Source organism: Phyllostomus discolor, chromosome 2 (genome assembly GCF_004126475.2).
Source record: "Phyllostomus discolor isolate MPI-MPIP mPhyDis1 chromosome 2, mPhyDis1.pri.v3, whole genome shotgun sequence".
Taxonomy (NCBI): domain Eukaryota; kingdom Metazoa; phylum Chordata; class Mammalia; order Chiroptera; family Phyllostomidae; genus Phyllostomus; species Phyllostomus discolor.
This window is the reverse complement of record NC_040904.2, coordinates 95,256,762-95,279,127: the sequence shown is the minus strand read 5'-3', so window position 1 is coordinate 95,279,127 and position 22,366 is coordinate 95,256,762. Positions and strand designations below refer to the sequence as shown.

Sequence of the window (22,366 nt, the reverse complement as noted above, 5' to 3'; positions counted from 1 at the left end):
ACTTTAAAAATCCAAATTTCACTCTTTATGAGTAGTATATAAATTTGGGAAGTGGTTGAAACCACATTTCAAATCATAACTGCCTATGCGGCACTCTGCCAAATAAGTATAAATATCCTTGGGAAACCTCACATCCATCACAGAGCTCAGTGAAAGGGGATCTAGATTTTGGAGAGAGAAAAATGTTATAGGTGGTTACTTTGGGCCTTAGCAAAGCATTGCTATGGGGAACAAAAAGGATTTCCCTAAATACAGAGAGATGGGCTGAATATGTCACTTTCTTATGCATAATTACCATTCCATAAACTAAATTTTGTAGCTATTCTTTTGGCTAGTAATTTAGCTATAGAGAGACACACACTATGTAAAAGCTTTTTTACAGCATGTATCAAACTGCAAGAATCACCAGTTCATTCATATTATTTCCCACAGTGCCTTGGCATAGAGAAACTCTATACCTGTTTGCAAATTTAGTTGAGTTGAGATTATTACTGTGAATGTTTTCAAAACCACTCCCTGAATTTCATCCCATCCCACTCCAAATGAGAACTCTGTAAGATCAGCAACCATACTTCACTCATCTTTGTGACCCCAAGGCCTACCACAGTAGAAAGTTAATATAAATGGAAGAAAAAAATGGAAGGAAGATAGCAAGGTAAAATAAGCAACATATTTATAATTTACAAAGCATTTCCATATATATTAAAGCAGTGATCAGATTTGGTCTAAACCTTTTGATGAAATTATTGTCTTGAATTCTCTCTTTTAACTTGTTTTGACCCCAACCGCACTCCACCCTCTCAGATCATCCCTCTGCACACCTCCAGGCAACCCAAGGTTGGCATCCGTTTCCAAACAGTAGAGCCCAACTGGAAATATTATTTTAACCTGGACTGGAAATAAACCCAATGGGAGATAGAAGAAAGTGCTGTACAGGACCTCTGGGAATTTGGGCCAGGGATGCTATGATAGCTCTCCATGTCACCTCTAGTTTCTGTGATTCCATGGAGCTCACCATATCTGGGTAATCTGTGCTCATTAAACACACTAGGCAAGGCTAATAGATACACCATTCCAGAGAGAAGCTACAGGCAGCATTTTAGGATCTAACCCAGAGGACATTACTCAGCCAAAGTTCAGAAACAACATAAAACAAATTGGCCTTTGTGATTGATTACCTTCAAGCTGAACTGTACCTACACCTTCAATTACCTTTAAATACACACAATAAAATTAAACTAATGAGACATTTTTCAGCCAGAACTTGTAAAATTTAGGACAGAACAAGATCTCTATTTGTTTTTACTCACCAGGCACATTTTTAATCAAATAAACAAGTAGAATAAGCAAGGTTGCAGGAGGATTATGTGAGCCAGTGAACAAATTACCTATACATTAAATTTAGTCAGTTTTTATTCATTCGATATTTCACATTTATTCAGCATGTACTACATAAAATACTCTATTAATTAATTTGGATTATCATAACTTGAAAAATAATTTAAAAATTCTTAAAATATATTATATTTTATTGATATAATTCACTTTTCATTGATTCAAGAAGTCCTTCTTTCTATTAATCTACATCATCACTATATACCTAAAATCACATCATGATTTCTGTGTATGCTCACAATTTTAGAAATCCCCGTTCAAAAATATGGTCTGAACAATGTCAAATAATTTCTATTATTTTAAAAGCATAATTAATTTATAAGATTTTTAAAAATATGCAATAAGTAGTCTGTCATATGCAAAATGATTTCTAGCCATCATAAATGAGTCTAAAGTTTTTAACCTAAAGAAAAGTAGTTAACAAGGTTTGTTTCGTTGAGTGAATTAAAACCAACACCCCATTCTTTGCCACATGCCTTACCTTGTCCAGGAAAAACATTCTCATCTTCTTAACCCCAAAGTCTGGCCCCTGAGGCAGGTATGTAGTTAGAATAAAGACTGAAAATGAGTCACTGATAGAAAGAAGTATGTGACTTATTTCGAGCTGGAGAATGCTAATAATAATATAATCTGGCCTCTTATAGAATTTTGAGATAAGATGAAAGAGGTTGAACTGAAAATGTTTAGAATAATCATTATTCATCTCCAGTATCTAATTTGGAAAAACAGAAATAAAAGCAAATTTCCAGTAACATTACTTTTTCAATCTAATGGTCTGCTGTCAAAACATTTCCCAAAAATAATCTCATGGAATAAGTCCTTTCCCAAGACACAGTGTGGTCCAGTCCACATTTGGGTCTTTGGACACATGTGTTAAGTTCATGAAGTTCTAAAGGAGTAAACCCAATTTTTAAATTGTCATAGAAGCAACTTTCCCTTGAAGGTCTTTGTGACTGAAAAGTGTTCAAGAGTGAGAAAGATGGTGGAGACTGTCAGCCCCCTTCAGCACTGGGGAGTAGATGGGGAGAAGGATGGGTCCAGTCTCCAGAGGTAAAAGTCTGTTACATCTTGCTTTGGGAATGCTCTATTTCAGTTCTGCACAGGCTCTTTGGTAATAGTAGTGAAAACACTACAATTTTCAAGTAAGAGCTCTAAACCAAAGAAAATCCAGAACATCTCAGTAATCATAGTCAACCCACAACTATTTATGCATATGGTAGAAAGTAGCTTCTTCTATAATAAAATGATAATTTATGTTTAACTTCACAATATGTTCTATATTTGGGGTTTTTCTTTTGTTTTTGACAATATCACAGACTTATTTTCCTAATTAGTTCGACCCCAGTTAATGGTACGATTAGCATTCTCTGAGCATAAACACAGATATGCACACTACTCACCAACTGATGGCGGGGAGAATGCCCAGTTACATACCGTGGGATAAGGAAAAGGTGGTCTGAGATTATGTTTTTGCTGCTGGCAATTCACAAACTAGATGATCTGAATCAATAAGAAGTTGGCTATACTAATAACAGGCAGTTCCTAGAGCCAAATCCTCACACTGGCTAATTCTCATTCAGAATATATATGTGGCCTCAGTAATTACTAATTAAACTAAGTCTATCCCACACACAGAATTTTTTTAACTAGGATTACCTAGTTTTACTTGTTAGGCCAATCCAATTAATATGATAATTGCCAGCTCTTTCTATTTCTGGCAGAGTTCTCTCTCAGGCTTGGAGACATTTGGGAATGTAAGTGGCCAGAGTTGGTTCTTATCCTGCCACTTTGGGGAATTAAGCACAGCTTTCCTTAATTTCCTGAAAACACCTTCTAATCTACACTTTCTCTTTCCCTTGATGGTCCACATAGCCTGGCCTTCCAGAAGGCTTCCATGGGCTACCCCTAGCTCTCTCATGTCCTCTGACCCTCACCGTTGCTCACCTATCTTCTCCTCGGCTTGGCTGCTCTCCGAAGTCTCCGTTGGAAGCTGGGTTGTTGCCTTGGTGGCAGCATCCTCTGCAGCAGGGGTGGCGGCAGCAGCAGCAGCAGTGACAGCAGCAGGCACATCGGCTTGTTTAGGCTCCTCCTTGGCTGGGGCATCTTCTGCCTTGGAGGACGGCGAGTTGTCAGTGGAAGCTTTAGTGGCACTTTCTGTCTCAGCAGAGCCGGCCTTCTCCTCTGAGGGGGCAGGGGCCTGGGGGGCTGCCTGCTCTGCACCAGCATCGGAGGCGCCCTCCCCTTTCTTCTCCTCGGAAGGAGTTTCTCCTGCTTTGCCAGATTCCTCAGGCTTGGGACCAGTGGCTGGGGCTGCCTCGGTGGTAGTGGAACCTTCTCCCTCCTTCTTTTCGGCACCAGCAGCAGCAGGGACATCTTCCTTCTTCTCACTCACCTCAGCCTCAGCAGCTTGGGCATCGCCCTTCTTCTCTCCTTTGAGCTTTTTCCTTGTTATGTGTCCACGGAAGCTAGCCTGAATTTTGGTCGCAGCCTTATGAGCTTTATCTTCTGGTTTGATGCCATCTTGTTCGATCTTTTGGTCCTCATCGTTTTTTTCAACCTTGGAGGGGAGAAGGGAGTGGGAGGAGAAAGGAGAGATGGAGTGATTTTTCTTTCCCTTCAGCTCACAACAGTTAACAAATGTTTAGTGAATGTCTTATACTGTGCCAAGCATACACACCAACAATACTGTGGAAATTCAAATTAAGCCTCCTCTCTCTCCATGTGGAGGATTGGGCAGAGAACACATTGTTTTATGGAAAACTCACATCCTTTTGGCCTTGCAGTATCACTGGTATTATTTTATATGCATTTCTTTCCCCTGCTCAATGTCTCTGCATTGCCAAACTTCAACCAGTCTTTCTACAGATGTACCCTGGCAATTCACAGCACATTCACCCTAGGTTTTAATTAAAGACTTCTGAAAGATACAGCTTTTTCAGGATTTCTCAGAGAGGGACTCTGTGCAAAACTTCACATTTAAAAAATATTATGGAAAAGTCTTTTTTTTTGTCCCTAAGACTTCAAGTCTAGTCAGAAAATCAATATATTTAAGACAAAAAGTATGCTAAAGGTTTAGACAACAAATTCTACCAGGGTTTTGTGTAAACTGCAAAGGAGTTCCAGGGCTTTTTGTTCAGAATATGACAATTCAGAATGCCGGTTACAGAATGATTTGTGATTTCCCTTGTGGGTGGTCCAACATCAGTAATCAACACACTAGAACTTCACAATTTGAAGACAGAAAATGGCCATTATTCTTGAGTTTAAAGAAAAGAGAAAAAAAACACCATTTCCAACTTTGATAAAACAGCATATATTTCAAATCACAAACTCTTATTCCCAAAGCAATTTAAACCTAAAATTAGTTTTATATTATTATTGATAGAGTCATTCTAGCACTAAAAGCAAGAGACTATAATACAAATTTTTATTATTTGATACAACATTTACAGCATAACATGCTGCAAATGACATTTTTCCACAAGGAAATTAAATCACAGTTAAGGGATAGAAGGCATAGTCATGGAAAGAAACATATAAGCAAGAACCCAAATTCTACGTAGGTAGCTCCATTGCTCACCATGGTGCCCCAGTGTGGTTACTTAGGGTCTCCATGTATTCCTTCCTTCAACTGTAGAATACATAACTTTTGTGAACATTGTTCCATACAACAGTGAACAATGCAGCAACTTTCTTTCTAAAAACCAATAATAAAAGAGTGCTTGTTATGTACCAAGTTCTGTGTTTGGCCCCAATCTTTACCTTGGCCTAACCATGGCCTTTGTTCCAGGTTAGGAGGTAAGCCACAGCAAGCCAAGACAATGGTACATCATACTAGCTCTGCCCCAGTGACCTAGATCCAGCTAATCATGATGTAAGCCTGCTTGACATAATTTGGACAAACATGTAAGCCTGTTGTTATGTAAGTACATCAACATGTCACGGATATACAAAGGTATGTTTGAAAATAAGCTACATATGAGAATAAAAGCAGAACTGACAATTTTCCAGTAAAATTCAGGGCAAGTTTTTCTTCTTCAGGTAACTGTGTGGGTATCCATACAAAGAAGGAACGGATGAAAAGCATTTTGCAGAGGCCCAGCCTGCTCCCTCTTCCCAGCACATTGATGCCATACTGCTCAATTTTCTGATGCATTACCACCTCCCCTATCCTGTTGCTCTTGGCAGCTCCTACTAGGACACTGACACCACAGTCTGGGGCAGGGGAGCCGCTGTCTCTGCCAGCAGCTCTCTGCTCAGAGATGGAAGCCTGACCCTGTTAAATGAACAGTTGTGATTGCAGCATGGAGCCAAGATGTTAATTTATTTTACTCTACCTTGAGTTCTCTGAATGAGGCACCATCATACATGACAGGACATCTGCACTTGGGCACTGACGCCAAGTGACTCTTTAATACAAATACTGCTCCTTGGGAAGTAGGCACGCCAATTATCTCAGAGTGGGCAGGTGTGCAGAAAATTCAAGATAACTCAAGGAAGCTACAATTTTAGAGTTCCCCCTCCATCTTAAGAATGTAAAGCAAAAGAGATGAAACTCAAAGATGGAAAACATAAAAATAAAAAAGCTGAGACTCTGAGTGATATAAAGAAAGAAACTTTATGTGGATAATGGAAGAGCTCCTCTCAATGCTCCCATCCCCACTTCAATTTCTCAGATCATCTGCCACTTTACCTTTCCAAATGATTAGGACTTAAGCTTCTGTACACAGCCTCTATGTTGAAAATGACTGTACAGAAAGGCTCAGACTACACTTGGGTGCCAAGATTGTGGGATCACCCAAACAGTCCAGGAGTGTAAGAAACACGAGAGAAAGGGGTAGGCAGGAAGAAAAGAATTATGAAAGACCAGATTTAGGAGTGTTATTATTCTGTAACAGCTAGGTGCCCAGATGGGTAGATACACCCAAAGAGGTGTTCAAGGTAATCCATGGGCATATAGCTCAGCCTGGAGGAACGGGCTGGGCCATTTCACATCATTAGAGATATAGAAAAACTGGATTTTAGAGATTGATTGGAAAAAGACAACTATTACAATTTTTTCAGATGAAGACAGATAAAAAGAAGAGGAAAGGAGAGGAGGAGTGGGGAAGGCAAGGCAGGGGAGGAAAGGAGAGAGAAGAGATGATGAGAAAGGAGAGAGGAGGAGATGAGAAGGACAGGAGGAGGGAAATGGAAGGAAGAAATCAGCCTAAGATGAGGTCAGACTTGAGTAAGTAAACAGATACATATAGAAACAAAAATATATTAAGTAAAAATTAGGTCATAAGCTAGACAGTGCCAGATAGTGTGTATCTTTTTTTTAACCTGTAATTGATTCTATTAATTAGCCTAAACCAGAGGTTATTTTCTGGTATAATTCTGTTCACAGTACTGGAAGTAACTGAACTGAGAATACATGTATTTTGTAGAGAGATGACAAGAAGGAAGAGAACCTTTCCTAAGAGTAGCTGTGGGTAGAACCCTAACATTTTAGGCCAAATAGACTTTTTCTCAACTTGAAATACAAGAGCTTACATAAGACAAAAGATTTTTGAGCTCAGGGAAACCAGCGATCACTCAGTACATTTAGCACAACTTTTTCAGTTTCTGAAAGAAAAGGCCACAAAGGCCTTGAGAAGTTACCCTGCATAAATTCATAGAGTGAGTGTGTCAGTCAGTCAGTGCCTCAACTAGTATTTGAACCCAGGTCCTCTCCTCTCCCACCCAACGTCAAGGCCAATTTTATTGCTTCAATGACCTGGAATACTGTGGCCTTCCTTGTAGCAGATAATCCATAAAGCATCGTTTTAACATTCTCATTCATCTATTCATTTAACAATACTGAGTGTCTATGCTAGGTAGCATATACTTTAGTGAGTAGATAGATATTTTATCTACCCACACAGGACACACAGGATTCTTTTTAAAATATTCTTCTGTCAAAATAACTTCATAGTACTTTAACAATCAATAATATACCAGATATTCACAGTAGACACCTGATCTTATACCCACCTCTCTGGTAGAGTAAGTCATACAGGCTAAACATGAGAGTTGTAGATGGGGGAGGTCCATAAAAGAGGATCCTAGTATTTAGTGGCTAAAGAGTCAGTTCGTAAGTCTCATTAAAATAGATTCATTTTTATACTCAGCTTTGCTACAAAAAAGCTTTGACTAAGCTCTGAATGTCTTCTGAGGGAATTTTCAAATTCTTTCATTTTTACATGGACTGTTGCTGTCTGTGGATTCACTAAGGAGAACATTCCAGTGCAGTGTATTCTACGTAGGAAGAGTACAATCATGAGTTGCAATAACTTTTTCAGGAATGTTCATTGCTGTAACTTAGTATTTTTAATAACCAATATATTTGGGAGCTTTGTAATTTTTGAAGCCTTAGAGGAAACCAAGGTATATGAAATCTTTTATTTTTAAGTATATTTTATTGATTATGCTACTACAGTTGTCCCATTTTCCCCGTTATTCCCCTCCACCCTGTACCCCCCTCCCACCAGCATTCCCCCACCTTAGTTCATGTCCATGGGTCATACATATAAGTTCTTTGGCTTCTCCATTTCCTATACTATTTGTAACTCCCCCTGTCTATTTTATACCTACCATTTATGCTTCTTATTCCCAGTACCTTTTCCCCCATTCGCCCTTCCTTCTCCCCACTGAAACCCACCATGTGTTCTCCATTTCTGTGATTCTGTCCTTGTTTTATTGTTCCCTTAGTTTGTTTTTGTTCTTAGGTTTGATTGTTGATAGTTCTGAGTTTGTTGTCATTTTATTGTTCATATTTTTTATCTTCTTTTCCTTAGATAAGCCCCTTTAACATTTTATATAAATGAGGGCTTGGTGATGATGAACTCCTTGAACTTGACCTTATCTAGGAAGCACTTCATCTGCCCTTCCATTCTAAATGAAAGATTTGCTGGATAGAGTAATCTTGGATGCAGGTCTTTCATTTTATGACTTCAAATACTTATTTCCAGACCCTTCTTGCCTGTAAGGTTTCTTTTGAGAAATCAGTTGATAGCCATATGGGAACTCCTTTGTAGGTAACTGTCTCCTTTCCACTTGCTGCTTTTAAGATTCTCTCCATATCTTTAACCTTGGGTAATGTAATTATGATGTGCCTTGGTGTATGCTTCCTTGGGTCCAAGTTCTTTGGGACTCTCTGAGCTTCCTGAACTTCCTAGAAGTCTACTTCCTTTGCTAGATTGGGTAGGTTCTCCTTCATTGCTTTTTCAAATAAGTTTTCAATTTCTTGCTCTTCCTCTTCTCCTTCTGGCACCCCTACAATTCAGATGATGGAATGTTTAAAGTTGTTCTGGAGGTTCCTAAACCTCTCCTCATTTTTTTGAATTCTTGTTTCTTCATTCTGTTCTGGTTGAATGTTTATTTCTTCCTTCTGCTCCAAACCATTGATTTGAGTCCCAGTTTCCTTCCCATCACTGTTGGTTCCCTGTACATTTTCCTTTATTTCACTTTTCATAGCCTTCACTTTTTTCTCTATTTTGTGAGCATACTCACCCACTTCTGTGAGCATGCTGATTACCAGTATTTTGAATTGTGCATCTGATAGATTGGCCATTACTTAATCACTTAGTTGTGTTTTTCTGGAGCTTTGACCTGTTTTTTATTTGGGCCATTTTTTTTTGTCTTGGTGTGCCTATTACATAGTAAGGGGTGGAGCCTTAGGTATTCACCAAGGCAGGACAACCCCTGTTGCTTTATTGTGGCACTGTATGTGTGGCAGGGGTCCAAGAGGGAACAATGCCTCTTGCTTGGCTCTTGGCCACCTTTCAGTAACTTTCCCCACTACCCACAAGCAAATTGGGCCCTACTGGTGCTGATTCCTGAGTGGATGGGTTTGTATATGTTCTAGGTCCCTGCAAGGCTGGGAGTTTCTACTGCTGCTACAAACCCCACAGATTTTTTCAGTCGGAGGTTTTGAGGCTTTATTTCCCAGCACTGGAAACCTGGGTTGCATGGTCTGTCTCAGTCCCCAGTTGTTCCTCCTGGTTTATTCACACATGTATGTGGGACCGCCCAGTCCACTAGCTGCCATCTTGCCATGAGTCCTCTCTACCCTGGCTGCCCATCTCCACCCTTCCTACTGGTCTGGATGAATGTTTCTTCTTTAACTCCTTGGTTGTCGGACTTCCATATAGTTCGATTTTCTGTCAGTTGTGGTTGCTTTTTATTTTTAAATTTGTTGTTATCCTTCTTTTGGTTATGAAAGCAGGCACAGTGAATCTACCTATGCCTCCATCTTTGCTGGACTCCTTTCTTCTTCTGAAATCTTTACTTTTCAACCCAGGCTAGAATCTTGGATGAATGTTGGTCTGAAGAAGATGAAGGGTACCATTACACTAACTTGTTGGGACCTAGTCAAATTTCTAAATTCATTAGATGAAAAGGCAATGATTTTCATTAATATTGAAGAAGCACAGATAAGAAAGCCAAAAATAAGTAGTAGTTATTTAAAACCCAACATAGTCACTCTGGTTGGGGGAAGGAGAGATGGACAATTTAAGATTCATTCAAAGATGTCCAAACATTTTTATTCTTTATGTTACAAAAGAACTTTAGGCAGAAATCCATGAATGCCTAACTTTTAGAACTAAAATAACATTATCCATTCAACTGGGACACCTCAATTCATTTCACATTTTCCAATTATCATAGGAATGCCTCAACCTTTAAAGCACTGAAAAACTTGGCCCTGTATCTACTTCTGCCAGCTATAAATACTGCTATTATAATACCTCAATGTTCTCTTAAGCAGTATGAATGGTAAATGTTTTTTAAACATTTTTGATGTATACCAATTCTTCTAAGAATATTTTTAGTAAACCAAATATTTTTAACTTGACTGAGCAAAAGATGTTTTTGAGAAGGAAAATTTAAAAGCTGAAAATATTCTAAGCAAACTTTTCTTTAACACATTATAGTTTCCGTGCCTATCAGAATCTTATGCAGCCCATAAGGAAAACAGACCAAAGTGTTGATGGATATATATAAAATCTGACAGATATCTACCTATGACTCATTCTATTTTTAATTAATAATTATTGAGGTAAAATTTGCATCATAAAATTTTCTGATGCAAATTTTACCCTATGTTTAAGCATAGTTGATAGCATGTACTTTAGGGAAAATGTCTAAGTATTAAAGGAGTTCAGAGTGAAGCTTCTGTGCTTTCTTTGAATCTAATCAAAGATCATAAATCCAGTGAAATGCCCCTTATGGAGGAGAGAAAGAAGGGGCCAACATTCTCCAGTTTGGTAGATGAATTACCTTCACATTTCTGGGCAGTTATAGGGAAGAAAGTGTTATTTAAAAGATGAATACACTCTGTTAGGATACCCAGGGTTCCCTCAACACTCAATCCAGTTTAAAGATCTAACTATGGTTTGAGTGGGTGGGGAGCAGGATGCAGGTAGAAGCAATGAAACTGTTGTGATTTTGCCAAGATATGTCATCACTTTTTTAAAACTCTGTTTTTCAGTCCTGTGCAAAGTCCTTTTTTAGTTCCTGTACAGGTGAGGGCACAAATATATGATGACCAAGCAATTCTACAGGAGAATGTGAGACATCGAGAGTCATCTTGCCAATCCCGGCAGCATGGAAGTAAAGGAGCTTGGTTTTCCTTTTCAATTGAAGGATGTAGCATATTGCTACAGCTCAAAGTTTTATAATAAGTGGTCAATACATGCTCACTGATTGACATACTATATAAGAAAACCAAATATCCCATATTGGACATTGGAATAGTAGTGTTAGCTTTTCAAATAATAGCTAAGTAATCAAGATATAGGTCTTTAATTCAACTTCATATATCATTTAACATGTACAGCCCATGTGATTCCAAAAGAATATGAGGTAGAAGGTTCAACACAGAATAAAGTAATACTGGAGAATTCAGTGCTCATTCAAATAGTTATTTTTATTTTATAAATTTGTAATTCTATTTGTCCCACAAAGACGGATATAGAGAAGAGGCAAAGGGAATATTATAATTGATGCCTTCTGACAGACAAGAGTCAGCAGTGTAATGCTTTTTCTATTTTGTTCAAAGCTGAATCTCCAGTTTCTAGAATGGCATCTGATACATAGTAGATGCTTATTAACACTTATTGAATAAATCCAAATTTAAACATCCCAATTATTGCCATTTCAGAAAGATGATGATAGGCAAAGTCTTGGATTCTATTTTGTCAATTTTTGTTAAAATCCTTTATTTTTCAGTGATGGACTTCAAGAGCATCTGACTAAAACAAGTATGTTTCCCCAATACCTAACTGATTATCTGACTTCATGTGGTGAGATTGAACACAAAAACCAATTATGAAAATGAATAAGCAGGGATCAGACAAAGAGAGAAGTCACAAAACTATAGAAATTACATTATGATAATAGCAATTTTAAAAAACTCCCAGAAATGTCAATAAATCTAAGATAAAAATAGACTCATATTCATCTTATGTATGGATTGGCTATAGTCATTACAGTCATATCAATAAAATTATTTTTAAATATGTTTCTGCTTCTCCATTAGTAAGACAAGTGAAAATATTCATGGGGGATTATTGGAAATGCTCCCATTTCCCCTATTTATATTTTTCTGTATAGTGAGCCCCAGGGCCTAAAGTTGTAGGGTAGGACAACTAGTTCCTTAGTCACTTATGGAACAAAGTTCTCTTTCTTATACTGGGGCTGGGAGGAGCCCAGGTTTGAGATGAGGCATATACTTATGCTGGTCGATCTATCAGGGCACATGCTGGGCAGAATGATGTGACTAAACTCTTTCAGAAAACTTTTGGGTATGTCAGATAGAGGTATAAGTCACCTGACTGAATCAAGATCAAAGTCATTGATGCCCAAGCAAATAACTGCTAAGAGTCAGCTCCACTCTTGAGGAGCAGGATCAGATCCTTTGGTAAGCATTGCCTATTCACTACCTCTATGAGTGTCCACTACATCTTAAGTGTTTGTTACCTCTACCAGTGTCCACTACTTCTCTACCACTGTTCACTACCTCTGTAAGTGTTCACTACCTCTACAAGTATTCACTACCTCTACAAATGTTCATTACTCTACAAGTATTCACTATTTCTCTACCAGTGTTCACTACCAGTGTTTCTCTACCACTGTACAAGTGTTCACCACCACTACAAGTGTCATGCTCAAAGAAGGGAAAGGCAAGCAAAGTAAGGGAGAACTAAACCCTGTTCTTGGAGGTCTCTGTGCTTATAGTCACTACTGAGCTAGGAACAAAGAAGGGAGGGATTCACATCAAGCTGTTTAAAAGGCTGGTCATCCACCAGGACATGAGAGGGACTGTGAGACTTCTTCTGCTAACAAATGGAGAGAAAGGGAGAGCAGCAGGCAGCCAACACATCTGAGAAAAGATAGAAAAGCAGCCTACCAACAGACAGCACCTTGGAGCACTATCACAGTTAATTCCTCTCAGCTGAGAGCTCCCAAGAGCAAACCACAGCCTGAGCTGCTACAGACGGAATTCAGAGCCAACCAGCAGAAAGAGAAGCCCAAACCCAGGGAACCTGGAAGAAAACTGTCTTCCTTTCAGGTAAGATATGTGCAATGACTGGTGTTGGACACTTAGGAATACAGGACATGATAAGTATTTATTTAAACATTACTATAATCCTCTGCCTGGTGTAGTTCAGTGGATTGAGCACTGACTTGCAAACCAAAGAGTCTCTAGTTTGATTCCCAGTTAGGGCACATGCCTCAGTTGTAGATCAGGTCCCCAACTGGGGGCATGTGAGGGGCAACCACACATTGATGTTTATCTCCCTTTCTCCTTCTCTTCCCCTCTCTCTACAAAATAAATAACTAAAATCTTAAAAAATTAAAAAATAAAAGTTGCTATATTCTTCCTACTATACTGAATGATTGTTAATTTACTTTTAAAATTAAACCTCTTTCATAAATTACATTCTAAGTCAGTAGTATTTGATAAGTTGGTTCAGTGAATAAATGAATGAGAAAGACCTTCCTTATCCCCTCTAATATGCACCCTTCCCCAAATATTGTCACTTTTGGCCCACTTACCTTGCTTTTCATTCTTTGTGCTTAGAATCACCTGGCATCTATTTTTATTTCATTATTAACTGAGTCTTCCCTTGCATTATAAATTTTCTAAGAGCAGGACCTTCAGTTTTGTACAGTGCTCAAAATCTTGGTAGCTGAAGTAGTGCTGGCACATGGTTGATGGTCCAAAAATGTTTATTTGTAGTTAAGTGACTGTGTCACACTATGTTAGTGATCAGAGAGCATGTAAATGGACAGCACCCAGATAACTTGCTGCATATCCTTGTTTTGCTTGTTTTGGCAAGTAATACCTGAGGTCTTTGTCAAGCCACTCTTCAGCTGTCACATTCCTCTATCCTCTACATTTATGAGTGTACAACATATACAATTAGTATGTTAATTCAATCCTCATAAGACTATGTGAAGAGCACAACCCAACTGAGACATGGAGGAAAAATAAAGGGGTCCATTTTATCTAGTTTCCAAGTGACAGAGCCTACACTCAATCCTGCTCCTTCTCCAGTGCTTAAAACATTAACAAAATAAGACAACTCACAGATTGGGAAAACATATTCAGCAATACATCTGATAAGGGGTTAATATCCAAAATTTATAAAGAACTTACAAAACTCAACAGCAAAAAAACAAACAACCTAATTAAAAAAATGGGCAAAGGACCTGAATAAATACTTCTCCAAAGGGGACATACAGATGACCAATAGACATATAAAAAGATGCTCAAGGTCACTAAACATCAGAGAAATGCAAATCAAAAACACAATGAAAATTACCTCACACCTGTCAGAATGACTATCATCAATAAATCAACAAACAACAAGTGCTGGTGAGGATGTGGAGAAAGAGGAACCCTCTTGTACTGTTGGTGGGGATGCAGATTGGTACAGCCACTGTGGAAAACAGTTTCCTCAAAAAATTAGAAATGGATCTGCTTCTTGACCCAGCAATCTCACTTCCGGGAATATATCCGAAAGAACCTAGAACAATAATTCAAAAGGTCATAAGCACCCCTGTGTTTACTGCAGCATTATTTAGAATAGCCAAGATATGGAGGCAGTCCAAGTGTCCATCAGTAGATGAGTGGGTTCAATGACTATGGGACATTTACACAATGGAATACTACTTAGCCATAAAAAGAAGAAAATTTTACACTTTCTGACAGCATGGATGGACTAGGAAAACATTATGCTAAGTGAAATAAGCCAGTCAGAGAAAGACAAATACCATGATTTCACTCCTGTGTGGAATCTAATGAACAAACTAAACTAACAAACAAAACAGAGACAGACTCATACATAGAGAGCAGGCTGACAGCTAAAGGGTGGAAGGATTGATCAAAAAGGAAAAATGACCCAAAGACATGTATAATGGTGTTTCGACCGCAGTGGGGGTAGGCAGGTATAAGGGGACTAAATGGTAATGGAAAAAATACACTAAAAAAGTAAAATGCAGAAAACAAACAAACAGAAAAAGAATGTGGGAAGCCAATATTCCCTGGTGTATAAAAGCATGAGCTGTAGAGTTAAAGGTATATAGGTTTGAATCTTGGCTCTGCCACTTAATTATCAGCTCTTGACCTTGGGCACGTCAGTTACTTTTCTATGGGTAACATGGGGAAATATTGGGGCTATCTCACTGGGGTGCTGTAAGGGTTAAATGACTTAAAGGATATAAAGTTTTTAGCACAATCCTGACATATTATATAGTACATGCTCAAAAAAGGTGTAACTGCTACTATTTTTCTCATCATAATCATGACCATCATCAATATTATTTCAGAAAAATTTCCGCATTATCATTAGATTAAGTCAAGATATGTTAATAATATAAATACCAAAGGAGGTTTGGTTGTGAGACTGTATTCATCTCCATGATTGCTGGTATCCCCACCCAGGCAAAATAGTTCAGTTTCTTAACTCTACAGTACTAATGAGCCATCTGTCCTCAAAGAAATAAGCAAAAGACAGTCCAAAGTGTGCCACAACACTCAATTCAATTATTTCCTATCCTTGGCAAGGGGGCAGAGCTGTTTACAATCCTGCTTCTCTAACCACGTAACACACACTAATTCTCTTATCCATCCCTAAACCACTATAAGGTCCAGCATCTTGTTGATGGAAATCCACTTAAAACTAGAAGTCTTTTCAATCTTAAAATATATGCTCTTCACCTTACAACCCCTACCTCACAGAAAAATCTCATTTACTGGTAGGTATAAAATAGACAGGGGGAGATTAAAAATAGTATGGGAAATGGAGAAGCCAAAGAACTTCTATGTATGACCCATGGACTTGAATTAACGGGGGGAATTACTGGAGAGGAGGGTACAGGGCAGAAGAAGATAAAGGGAAGAAAAATATGGGACAACGGTAATATCATAATCAATTAAAATATACTTTTAAAAAGAAGAGAAAATTCTAATTTACTTACTATTTCATATATCTATGCCAGTGACCTCGCTGTGTCCCTTACACATCCAGTAAAACAATTACCTGCTCAAGTTCTGAAGTCTATTTACTCATGTCTGGTAAAAGCTGTGATGCAGCTGCCAGCCATTCTGTGGGGGATTAGCTGAGCAGCATCTGTTTCTAAGGAGAGAGGAGCATCCTGATTTGGGATTTCTAGCTCTATCCAATCATAGCCCCATCAGAGAGTCTGTAAAGCTTTGCTGAATGTCATTGTACCTGATATCTAGTGAGGGTACGTAATATGTGTAATCAGAGTGCATGTTATTATAAAGCCTAGTTGAGTGGAAAAGAACTCCATTTGCAAAAAAAAAAGACAGTAGCTTGAATTTGTATATTACTGATTATAAAGTATTTTCAACTTTATAAGATTGTTCCTCAAGGAATTACAATGAAATAGGCTAAGCAAATGTGCTGTCCTCATTATAAAATTTTACAAAACCAGATTGGTGGAAAGCCCCCAAATGGTAGGATGTGTTTTTAACTTAGGCCTCCAATCCTGTACATTTTAAGAAACCAAACAGAAAATTCAATCAAAGAATTCAACACTTATCACTCAGAAGGTATAATTGAATAAGTAACAACCCTAATATCAGCCCTGAGACTATTTTAGGTACTTTAAAAAAAATTAATCCTTACCCAAGGATACGTTTTTATTGATTTTAGAGAGAGAGAAAAGGGGAGAGAGAGAGAGAAACATCAGTATGAGAAACATTGATTTGTTGCCTCCTGCATGTGCCTTGACCAGGGATCAAACCCTAGGTATGTGCCCTGATTCGAATTGAACCTGCAGCTTTTCAGTATATAGTATGACGCTCCAATAAACTGATCCACCTGACCAGGGTTGAAGTACTTTTTAATTAACAGAATTGGTCTACATTTCCAATTTTATGACAGAGGCTGCTCCAGAATCTCTATGTAGGAGGGACAAGGGGCAGGAACATGTTTGTGGGGGGAGCTAGGTGATTTTTCTTGAAGCTGCACCTGCACAGTGAACACACTGCTTTCTACAGTGTTCTCATTTGTATAAGGTAGCTGGTGGGATGATTTTGCAGGGACACTGCTATCTATCAACATCAGTTTACACATGCCTTAATGTCCTATATCAATCACCAGGTGACTGCCCTTTTACAACAGTACTTGAGAGAAAGAAAAACTGCAAGTATATTCTCTCCCTGATTCTCGAAGACATATTGTATTCTTCTACATGTGGGAAAAAAATTGAATTTTTTTTTTTGGTTTGGTGGGAAAAAGGGTGTTGTGTAAACTGTATACAGCTGGAGGACAAATAGGCTTCCATTTTAAGTGAGTTCTTATCCCAGACCTGCAAGGCAAATACACAAGACACTAGAAAACTCTGTAAATCATAACTGAGTTTACATTTGCTCATGATGTTATTGTTCCTGTCATTCTGCCTTTCTTGCCTCTCCCTTTGTTTTTGGCATCCAGTTTCCTCTTGGTAATCAGTGACCAACACTGACACAATTACGTGTTCCCTGGCCTGGCTTTGGGGTCAAATGACTTGAGTTCAAATCCGGACTCAGTTACTGCTTTACTCTATGACCTGGGGTAAATCTTAATTTCTTTACACTTCATTTTCTTCATCCCTCACATGGGGATACTAATATCTACTGTGCAGAATTTTCTTGATGAAAAATAGCACTGATGCCCTGGCTGGCGTAGCTCAGTGGATTGAGTGCGGGCTGGGAACCAAAGTGTCCCAGGTTCGATTCCCAGCCAGGGTACATTCCTGGGTTGCAGGCCATAACCCCCAGCAACCGCACATTGATGTTTCTCTCTCTCCCTCTCTCTCTCTCTCTCTCTCTCCTTCCCTTCCCTCTCTAAAAATAAATTTAAAAAAATATTAAAAAAAAAGAAAAAGAAAAATAGCACTGGTAAAGTGCTTCATAGGTAAGAACTCAAAAAATAATTGCTTGAAAGAAAACAATATAAAGAAAGTAAAAATTGCTACTTTCTGGAGGCTAGGGGTTAGGTGCATTATTTACTAAATATTTTATGATTTTTCTATCTTTGATAGTTCATGGAATAATTTTTTCAGGGCTATACACACTCCATAAAAATAATAAATGCTCCCCTCCAAATAAAAAATCCTTTCAAGGTAAAGACTATAAAATACATTCAGATCCTTGGAAAAAATAATACTAATAATAAATTTTAAAATCATTATTATATAGCCCTATGTGCAAGCACTCTTCTAAGCACATTACTATGTTGTATACATACATGCAAATAATATGTATTAAACATATTACATATATTAACTAATTTAGTTATAACAAGACCGTGCAATGGGCACTATTATTTTACAGATGAAGGGATTGAGGCACAGGGACATTAAATAATTTGCTCAAAAATCACACAGCTATTTAGTGGCAGAGCCAGATTTGAACTCAAAATATTTGTACAAGTTGCACGTGAGGTAAAATCACTCTAGGAAGATAGGGCTGATCTACTCCATGCAGGTTATCTCCCAAGTCTCCCAGACAAGGTGGGGAGTGGAATGGAGGGTGGGGGAAGCTAGAGCCAGACTTCGTCGTGGCCAATGCTGAGCTAGTCTGACTGTCTGAAGAACCAGGCTTCAGACCTGTCACTGCAATTTCTGCTTCTCCTTTCAAAATCTCTTCACAATAGAGAAGTACAAATAAAATTTCAAAGCAAGGGCTTTGTGGTATCATGACCTCATCACCCAAATGATGTCATCACTCATTTTCCTTCTTAAGATTTTGACAGGGAAGAGTCACACTTGAGATGTTGTGAATAGCCTAGAGACCAGGTTTTGTATCAATTCTGAAAGTAGAAGAGAGAAAATATCAGAGAGAAAGCAGAGAAACAATACTGGAGGGAAGTGGGAGGAACAGGTCAGGAATTATAGCTATTTAATTTAGTGAGAAAAGCAGACACATAAACTAGACTCACTCTTGTGCATTCTTATCAGAAGGAAGGAATGGGGCAGGTGGTAAGCAGCAAGTTCCATGATTTATTCCCAAGTCTGAAAATTTAAATCCAGCCAGAGTTCCTGAATTAAACACTGCCTTTTCTTTGAATCAACTATTCCTGATATTTTTCACACAATTGTAATGAGGTAGATAGAGAAATCCATCTAGAACTATTCCACGGACATCATGCTTCTTGCTCTGCTGGCCACATAGCGCACTGGAGGAATTCAGTGACAGGGTCGATCACGGCACAGAGACCCAGCATGGTCCCACTCTGTCATTCTGAGGGGAGAAACACTGTACCTTCTGCAGTACTCAAAGACAGGGAATCACCTTTAATCTGTTTTTAAAACTAGGCAGGCAAATTCTAAAATTTCTGAATTAGTCCATAGGAACCTGCCATCCAGTGATTTATTATAGCCTGATCTTTGAGCCAGAATAATTCAGTGAAATTGAGTCGAAATAAAAAAAATCAAGTCTGATTTTGAGGTCTTGAGCTCAATGAAAATTACTTTCTTCTTGATGCACAGACAGCAATGAGATGGACCACAGCCCTCTCATAAGTGGTGTTGCATGACCAAGGAGACACAGAGCACCAAGTCTGCGCCTGGCACTGTGAAACCATATACAATGGGGATTTTTACAGATGTGTCATAACACAGACCTTGAGTACAAGTGTTCCAGGAAGGTAGGATGATGCCAACACTCTTCCCACAATTCTTACTTACTCACCAGAAGGCAATGATTTCCCATATTCCTGTGTCAGCTCAGGACTAAAGATTCCCAGGGCAATCCGACAGCCATTTTTCCTTGTGGTTAGGGCAACTCAACAGCTCCATGCTAGAATAATTCCTTAGTTTTAAGTCACATCAAAGCCCAGTAAGCTTATCAAAATAAAACTGCCTGGTACCTGTACAACCCTTGTGGTTACACCCCAGTCCTGCTGTGCCATGGCACAGGAGCTCCCAGAAACATAGCACAGAAAGTTTAAATCACTGTGGAGAATCAAGGTAATAATGGGGATGGTTGGCAGTGATGGTAGGAGGTGTGCAAGGAACTCCTAGACAAAGAATTTTCTTTTACCAAAAGTTTCAAATTCCACCTTGCAGCATTATTCCCTTATTTTAAGGTTTAAAGCATACTGAAAGCTAACACTATAAATGCTCTCTTAATTGGTCTGTCTTCCACTCTATGCTACACATTTTATCAGACTGAGTTGCAACAGAATTATGGTTATAACATGCTTACTCCCAAACACCCCAACCCTGCTTCCCCCAGAAACCTTTAACTATCCCCATTGCTTATCAAGATAAGAAGTCGTGAGTTATTTTAGCACTTGAGAAATTCACGGAATGGACCCAGTCTGCCCTTCCCACTTCTTTTGTGAACACACTCTTTACTTTAGCCAAGTAAATACACATGCTGCTCACTGAACATGCTCCTCAGTCCCTGAGTTCTCTGGGCCCCTCAAACACTGCTCCTTCCTACCCTTCACAACTCATCCCAATTCTCACCTCCTTGGGTGGAGAGTTTTCTTATGTCATCCTAAATGGACAGTCCAGGGGTCAGCAAACTTTTTCTGCAAAGGGTAAATATTTACCAGATAGTAAATATTTTGGTTTCCTGAGCCATATACAGGGTGGGCAAAAGTAGATTAATAGTAACAATAATAAATATGATAATGTATAAATAAATAATAATAGAAGAATAAACTGTGCTTCACATACTCACAACTGTAAACCTAGTTTTGCCCACCCCTGTCTATTGTCCGGGTTGTGATGACTCTGTCATTGTATATGATACATGCTACATAAATGAATGAGCATGGCTGTGTTCCATACAACTTTATTTAGGAACACTGAATTTGAATTTTACATTATTTTAAAGTTATCACAAAATATGATATTCTTGATATTCTGTCAATCACTTTACAATGTGAAAATAGCACACAGGCTGTACAGTTTGCCAATTTCTGGGGCAGGAGCTACCTTTATGTTAAACTCCCACTGCAGCTTTGAGGGGTTTTTTTGTTTTTTTTATTTTAGTTGTTTCATTTTGCATTGTAGTTATTAGTGCACTTATTCCCCCAACTCTTCATTACTCTGTAAACTCTTTGAGCACAGGAATATTGTTATATTAATAATAGAGTCTGTGCTATTGCAACTTACATTAAGAAAACCATATTTGGTGCTTGTCCCCGTTTCTGGCACAAAGATTCTAAAACCCTTGAGTTTCCTGTGATGAGAGCTATAAAAGGTATCTTTTGTTATGTTAATGTAACTATTGGACTTCACCCAAGGATGGGACTCCTTGCCAGGAGAACAAAACATGCTTAAGGGGTTGGAACTTTCACTTTCACTTTTGACCACTTGGAAGGAGAGAGGAGCTGGAGGTTGAATCAAATACCAATGGCTAATGATTTTATCAGTCATTCCTATGTGATGAAGACTTTACAATAATATGACAAAAGGACAGGGTTTGAAGTGCTTCAGGCTTTGTGAACACATGGAGATGCCCGCAGAGCAGCAGGCTCAGAGAGGGCATGGACACTCCTCCTCCCTTCCCATGTCTGTTCCCGTGCAGCAGCTCTTTCATCTGGCTGTTCCATATATATATGTATTTATATCACAAATACATATATACTCATATATTATCACTTATATTATAATATGATAATACATTTACTATATTTCTATATTATATACTTATTATTTATCACGTTTATTATATATTACATTAATTGTATTTGTATATAGTGTGTATTATATATTATATGTAATATATGATGTCTATGATATAATATTATATATTGTTTGCATTATAAATATTATAATGTGATGTATAATATATATTATAAATACATACTATATATTTATATATATATTATAAAATAAACCAGTAATCTAGTGAGTAAACAGATTCCCTGAGTTCTGTGAGCTGCTGTAGCAAATCAGCTGAACCCAAGAAGGGGATTGTGGGAACCTGTGATTTACAGCCAGTCAGTCAGAAGTATAGGTAACAACCTGGACTTACAATTGGCATCTTCAGTTGGAGGGGTCACAGGAACCTCCAATTTGCAATTGGCCATCAGAAGCAAAGGTTAATAACTTGCCCTTGCAACTGGCATCTTAAGTGGAGGGTGGTCTTGTGGAACTGAGCCCTCTACCTATGGAATCTGCTTCTGTCATCCTGTAGATAGTGTCAGCATTAAGTTGAACAGTATGACACCCAGCTAGTGCCTTGAGAATTGTTGTTAGTGTGGAAAACCCCCTTCCACAACACTGTAATTGAGTTCAAGATCTTTTTAGGGGATAACATTCAATAATCACTTTGTGCCAGATAACTGAGTTAACTGTTTTGTATGATATGGGGGTTCAGAATGAGCCACCCCAAGATGTGCTTCTTTGGTATATGGTTTGTTTTGAGATAAAGGCAATTTTAGTTTCAGGCTCAAGAGAAACTTCTGCT

At 38.4% G+C, this 22,366-nt stretch overlaps 1 protein-coding gene across 2 annotated transcripts in view; it reads right to left on the bottom strand.

The window, feature by feature from the left end:
* GAP43 (growth associated protein 43) overlaps positions 1–22,366 on the bottom strand; it is a 107,835-nt gene that overhangs the window by 44,330 nt on the left and 41,139 nt on the right. For both annotated transcript variants that reach the window (XM_028505094.2, XM_036018123.1), the window contains exon 2: positions 3,340–3,952. In XM_028505094.2, the coding sequence (XP_028360895.1) occupies positions 3,340–3,952 (613 nt within the window). The remainder of the gene's footprint in view (positions 1–3,339; positions 3,953–22,366) is intronic.